Source organism: Alnus glutinosa, chromosome 8 (assembly GCF_958979055.1).
Source record: "Alnus glutinosa chromosome 8, dhAlnGlut1.1, whole genome shotgun sequence".
NCBI classification, from domain to species: Eukaryota; Viridiplantae; Streptophyta; class Magnoliopsida; order Fagales; family Betulaceae; genus Alnus; species Alnus glutinosa.
In genome coordinates, this window is record NC_084893.1 from 10,366,608 (window position 1) to 10,373,702 (window position 7,095).

At 33.1% G+C, this 7,095-nt stretch overlaps 1 protein-coding gene across 1 annotated transcript; it reads left to right on the forward strand.

The window, feature by feature from the left end:
- The first annotated feature begins 3,499 nt into the window (after nucleotides 1-3,499).
- Nucleotides 3,500-5,157, forward strand: LOC133874612 (uncharacterized). Its single transcript, XM_062312475.1, has 3 exons — nucleotides 3,500-3,544; nucleotides 3,671-4,101; nucleotides 4,526-5,157. The coding sequence occupies exons 2-3, from the start codon at nucleotides 3,691-3,693 to the stop codon at nucleotides 5,048-5,050; spliced, it is 936 nt and encodes a 311-aa protein (XP_062168459.1). The 5' UTR covers nucleotides 3,500-3,544; nucleotides 3,671-3,690; the 3' UTR covers nucleotides 5,051-5,157.
- Nucleotides 5,158-7,095: the final 1,938 nt, after the last annotated feature.

Genomic DNA, 7,095 nt, shown 5'->3' on the forward strand with positions numbered 1-7,095 from the left:
CTTTGCCAAAATGTACCTGCATTAAAACATATTAGTCCCAAAATAGTATCCCAAAACAACATTCAAAATAGTAATCACGTACAAGGCAGAGAGAGAGAGAGAGATAGAGAGAGAGAGAGAGGGAGAGAGAGACACCGGGAGAGGTTTCAGAGAGAGAGAAGTCTGTGGTTCGGTTAGAGAGAGAGAGAGAGCTAGAGAGAGAGAGAGCTAGAGAGAGAGCTAGATTATATATATATATAAATATATATATATATAGATTATATATATATATATATATTTATTTATTTATTTCTTATAAATATATATTTATTTATTTTTTATATATATATATATATATATTCTATATATATATATATAGTTTTGTATTTGTAAACACAAACACAAACCCTAATCCGACCCTAAGTGTATGTAATATATATAGTGTTAAGGTTTACGTAAACTCTAACCCATAAAACTAAACCCTAAACGGTAACCCTAAAACTAATTCTTAAACCTTAAGTCTGTGTTAAGTTTCATATATATATATATAGGTCCTATATATATATAGGGTTAGGGTTTTATTAGATTACTATTCCATTAACGTAAATCCTAATTAGAGTTAGGGTTTACTTATAAGTATACCATATATATTTAAAGTACTCAACACGTAAAACGTAAATATACTATAAACATATTGCACGTAGCCCATACCCCTAACCCTATGTCTATATACTATATATAGTCATAAACCCTAACCCTAAGTGTATGTACTTTGTTATGTTGCATATTTTTATTTTTGTTCCTCGCCGTATAATTATGCATATATTTGTAGCCCAAATTTGGGTTAATTATGCTTTTAGTACTCTATATACACATAAAACTTAACACTAAGTGTATATACAACGTTATTATATATATATCTATAAACCCTAACCCTAAGTGTATATATATACTATATATAGCTATACACAGTATAGCTATATAAGTATACTACATATATATATATAGCCATAAACACCAATGTTAGGGTATATACAAGTAACTATAAAGGTATATAGTTTCAGCACGCCGTTTACATGCATGCATGCATGCATATATTATATATATGTATGTACATAATATGACAAGATAGTTTTGAAATACAAATACAAACACAGACACATGCAACCCTAAATGTATGTACTGTACAAATTGCTAAACCCTAACCCATATAACTAAACCGTAAACTATAAATTAAAACTAAATCCTAACCCTAAGTATATATATATATATATATACTATACTAAACACTAACCATAAAATTGAACCGTAAAACCCATAATCTTAACCTAAATCTTAAGTGTATGTACCATATATATGTAAGCCATAAACCCTAACCCTAAATATATATACTATATGTATAGTGATAAACCCTAACTCTAGGATCAAATGATAGTTCGACCAAGTTTTGAACATTGAACTGGATCAAATGATAGAGGCATGCAATTTTATACTTGTGTAAGGTATGCTATAATGATCGGGACCACAAGGCGAACACATTCAGATGGATGTTCTACGAACCCTAACCCTGAGAGTATGTACTACACATACAATAAATTAAGTCCTAACGCATAAACCATATTCAAGAAACTCAACTTGCATGTAAACCCTAAAACATAACTATAAGTACAATACATACTAAATATAGCACAAATTTATTGTTGGGGTATATAATAGGAATTTTTAATATAAATAAATTCCAAAAAATTTAAATACAAGTACTGTATAAAACTAATTAGTTTATATACTCTAATTTGGTATAGGGTACATAGCAATTTTATACTCCAATTTATTTGTTTTGATTTTTTTTTTTTTTTTAAAAAAAAAAGGGAATTCCAAAAAAGTGTTTTTCAGTTAGCCACGTGTATTCAATTACACGTGTCTGCCAGATAGCAGCGTGTACTTATACACGCGGCCAATTGGCAGCGTGTACAAATTACACGCGGCCAGATGGCAGCGTGTAATTTATACACGCTGCCAATTGTTTGTACGCTGCATATGGCAGCGTGGCCAGATAAACACGCTGCCATCTGGCCGCGTGTCTACAGTAACATGTACTGTAGACACGCGGCGATTTACGGCTTTTTTTGTAGTGAATGAGGATCACAATTTTGACAACTTCACTTTTTTTCTTCAGATAAAATAATAAAACTATGGTGGACCTGTGAGGTTTCAGATGTAGTGCGATCACGCTTGGTGCATTTGGGGTGGCCGTGTCCACTCTGATAGTCCCTCGGGGTTGGTCGTAGCCACCCCAAGCATGCTCATCGAGGGTGGTTTTTTCTATTCCAAATTATGTTATAGGTCGCCAACCACCCATTGTAATTCATATGTTTTTTTTTGTTTTTCTTTTTTTAAAAATAATAATAATAATAATAATAATTAGTGAGTTCTTTTTCATTCAGTTTTTTTTTTTTTTTTTATTTATTTACAATTTCAATAAAAACATATGTGTTGTCACCAAATGAAGAATAAGAATAAGTATTTTATTTCACTCTCCATTCTTTTTTTGATAGAATAACCACTCCCCTACCAATTAATGTGACTATTTAGAAAATATAGAACATATAGTTTACTAATTATAAAGGATAAAAATTTCCTACAAACCATTTTGTGAGAAGTACATGTATAGATGTAAACGAGTCAAGCTCGGGTGAGTAGTGCATGTCCAAGCTTGGTTCATTTAAATTTATCACGAGCTCGAGCCAATTAACCTCGAGTTTATTTATCACGAGCTCGAGCTCATTTATCATGAGTTCGAGCTCATAACGAGTTTTAAAAATTAAGCTCGGCTCAACTCGCAAAAAAGAAATATTAATCTTTTTGTGGTAAAGTAATTCAGTTACCACTAGTTCCTAATCTTTATAATTTACATTACTATGAATTGTAAACTTATAAGTTAGAATTTAGAAATTATGTGACATTATATGATTATAATATATATATATATTAGATCATATTATATAATTTACATGATTAGATTATATTTAGTCACTAGTCATACAAAATAAGTGTTATTGCCTTGTTGATATGAATGATGAATCATATGTTTATTACATAATTTACATTATATAATGAAGATACACTATGTTATATTAGTATATTACATAAATTTTAAGATTTAGTATCATATAAACGAGCGAGTTGAGTTTTGTACGGGTTTGTATCGTTTAATAATAGAATATAGTTTCGTTTCCATGAAGGGCTCTTTAATAACTGAGTCAGGCACGAGCCGAGCTTTATCGAGCCAAGCAAGCTCACGACTAGCTTTGCTTCGTTTACACTCTTAAGTACATGTTATTAAAACAACATATGCTTCTCACATGCTTATATAAATGACATATGTCAATTTTATATGTGGGTTGTAAAAAATTTCCTACAAACCAGTTTATAAGAAATTTCTGTCCAATTATAAATGCTTTACTCTATTTTTGGCAATAATTTTATAATGTTGACAAGTGCCGTTTTTATTTTACAGGGGTAGCTGTATTGCGCCAAATAGTGTCAACTCTCCTTAACCTCTTGGGTATAGATAGTATACTGCATCCACTCATGAATTAATCTCATTTTTTGAACTTCTTTATTCTGTTTTTTTTTTTTTTTTTTGGTTCAATTTATAGTTTCTCATTATTTAAACTATATATTTGCGAAGGAGTGAAGCATATATATGAAATGAAGTTGGCCCATGTCCAGTCCGGCGAACTCCTGCGTCACATGTGCGAAGAGATATCGATTTCAAACGACGAAGATCGTCGTCGGATGGGTTGCGTTTATTCAGCCATCTTCCGAGCCGTGAAGGAAGGGATTTATGAGTTTGTTTATGACATTGTTAAAGGAAATCCAGATCTGGTGTGGTGCTACGGTGACAAACGCACAACCATATTTCCGAGCGCAGTCCTTTTCCGTGAAGCCAAAATATTTAGCCTTATCTACGGGCTTCATGTGAAGAACGCGATAGTATATTCTAACGATGAGAACTACAATAATATATTACATATGGCCGGGATGTTAGCAGATTCCACTCAGCTTAATCGCATCCCTGGTGCAGCTTTGCAGATGCAACGGGAGCTACAATGGTTTAAGGTCACCTCTCTTTTACTATACTTTATATTTGTCTGCTTCCTAATTTTATTGACTTATATATATTTGAAAATTTTGATAGGATTTAACGAAAAAAAAAAAATTAAAAGGGACATATGCTACTAGCTACATGCATCATGTAAGTTTTGTTTTCAAGAAACCTAATGTATAAAAAATTTACAAATTAAACTGTCCTTAAAAAATTGTTTGAGTTTAAAGGATAAATGGAACATAGGGTTAGGGTTTGTGACTGAATATTTATAGTGGAAAAACTTTAGTTTTAAGGCCAGATTGGGTTGCATGAAACTTAGAATTGCTTGTATATATATAGGAGTCAAAAATCTTCCTTTGTGTATCTGTGCTTGGGTTAGGATTACATGTCACTTTGTGTAGCCTTTCTTTTTAAGACTTTGATTAACAAATGTAGGAGGTGGAGAGCATTGTCTTTCCCAAGGTTACAGAAGCTTTAAACGGGGATAGTTTGAAACCCCGAGAATTGTTTACAAAGAATCACAAGAACCTGATGAAAGAGGGAGAGCGATGGATGAAGGACACATCAACTTCTTGTACAGTGGTAGGTGCTCTTATTGTCACCATTATGTTTGCTGTAGCCTTTACCGTTCCAGGTGGTTACAACCAGAACACAGGCATCCCGATGTTCTTAAATGAAAAATCGTTTATGCTCTTTATAGTATTCGATTCCCTATCGCTCTTTTCCGCCACAACTTCGGTATTGATGTTCTTGGGGATCCTAACATCGCGTTATGCAGAAGAAGATTTTCTCAAATCCTTGCCCACAAAGATGATAATTGGACTTTCTACTCTTTTCTTTTCTATTGCATCCATGATGATAGCCTTCTGTGCCGCTCTTTCAATTATGTTACTTGGACAATCACGGTTTATCATTCCTGTCATTGGTTTGGCTTGTGTTCCAGTCTGTTGTTCGGAGTGATGCAATTCCCCCTTCTTGTTGACATGTTCATTTCAACTTACAGACCAGGCATCTTCGATAGGAAAATGAAACGTTGGTTTTAACTTATTCATTGTGCTATATATATGTTTTATGGGTGTTTCTGTTGTAATGTTATAAACAATCTTGAATTGCTTTAAAAGTTTTTATTGTTTGACATTGACTTGATCAAGATTATGATACTTATGACCTTTGGTCATTAAAGACAATTGTGTTTTCTATACTTTTTTTTGAGCATGAGTCATTAAATCCATTGATATATATATATATATATATATATATATATATATATATATATTTTACTGTTTGTGCAGTGTGACCGTTTTACAAATTTGGCTTTAACTCATGTTCTTGAGCTTTAGTGGAAAATTTTTAGCTTATCATGTTTCTGACGGTTTGCTCATTTAGTGTTTTTCATGGCAGTTAGAAAATTAAACCACCACCTCAATTGTTTATAAATTGGAGTTCACCAAGGAGCACTTATATAGATCACTTTTGATTCTAAAATCTTACAGTCTGTTTGTTGTCATTTGCCAAAAATTTGTTTTGAGGCCTAAAGCCATATTATATTATTATTTGTTATATACTAGATACTATGAAATTCCTCATGTTCTTTAATCAAATGGTTGTTTTATTAGCTTTCGTTCTTGGAAGTGTGTCCTTAACGAAGGTAAACGCTATAGTCTAATTCTGAGAGACTGCATGTCAAGGGATCTAATCACACTGAGTTATATACTCTAGGAGACACGAATCAATCTTTAAAGACAACGCTCTTGCGTGATTCTATAGCATTAATGTGAAATCTTTCCTACTTTAATTTTATTATATATTACATTCTATTTATTTTATTATTATTATTCGGATTATTATGATTTAGTATCAATATATATAAGAATACTTTGTGTAGGACCCCATATTTTAAGATATTGAATATAATATGTTAAAATGTGATTTAAGACCTAATAATAAGGCAAAAGAATAAATATGAATATTTATGAAAATAAATATTTATTTATTAAGAAGTGTTCGAATTTTCAATTTAATAAAAGTTCAAACAGACCTTAAACTTTGGAATAACGAAAATAGGGTCAAACGAACTCCGTTTTGATCAATTCAAAATCCAGAACGCTCTTCTTGAAGTTCTCTATCTGCCCTCCAAATTTCATAATTTTTATACTTTGTTAAGGACACAAAAACACCCGCAAAAAATACAACATCTGTTTTGGACGAAAATTGATATATAATATTTGTGGGCCCATTTCTATCTTTTAAAAACCCAACCCAACCCATGTGAGACTCAGCCCACATGTTCACAACCCAGTCCACATGGCAGCCCACACGTTACTCAGCCCATCAACATTTCACCCCAGCACCATTTAATCCCAACCTTAGGCATTAAGCAAGTCTTGATGATAAGTCAATCTGCATTTTAGTTAGAAATGAACTAAGTAGTTTGTTAGAGATAGTAGATATTTTGTAATGATTGCTTCATAGCTGGCCTTGACACTCGTCGACCACCTGCCATCTTCCCCAGCCATTGATTACTCAATCCCAAATGTATCCAACCGTCCAAGCAAGATGCAGCTCCTCTTCTCTGATTCTTATTCTTCTTGAGAGATATTCTGATCAATGCACACCTGCAAAGTCCTCAGCCGTTGATCAAGGATGGCTTAAAGTGATCTGAACCTTCCAAGATTTCTATAAAAAAAGAGGTGCAGCCCTTTGATTCTACACACATCTCCTTCTTCATTCTTTCTCCATTTTCTGCAACTTCTCCTCCTCTCTCTGTTTTTCTGGTTTTACAGCGGCAGGAAGAGCAAGAGCAAGAGCTCTAGCTCTTCTTCTTCTCTCACTCTCGGTTGGTACCCAAAGAGCAGCTGTCCCCCTCTCTTTCGGTCAATGCTTAAACCAGCAACAAAAGCTCTCCCAAACCACTCTCTGGAACTCACTCTGTCTCCACAATAAGTATGGGTTTCAGCAAGTGTTTCTCCTCTCACTTTTCTGGTTTTAGGCTCACGTAGAACAGC

Excerpts from the sequence above, each read along its gene's own strand:
- LOC133874612 (XM_062312475.1), top strand. The coding sequence starts at position 3,691 with ATGAAGTTGGCCCATGTCCAGTCCGGCGAACTCCTGCGTCACATGTGC. Across the intron at positions 4,102-4,525 it reads GGGAGCTACAATGGTTTAAG|GAGGTGGAGAGCATTGTCTT; the intron begins GTCACCTCTCTT and ends TAACAAATGTAG.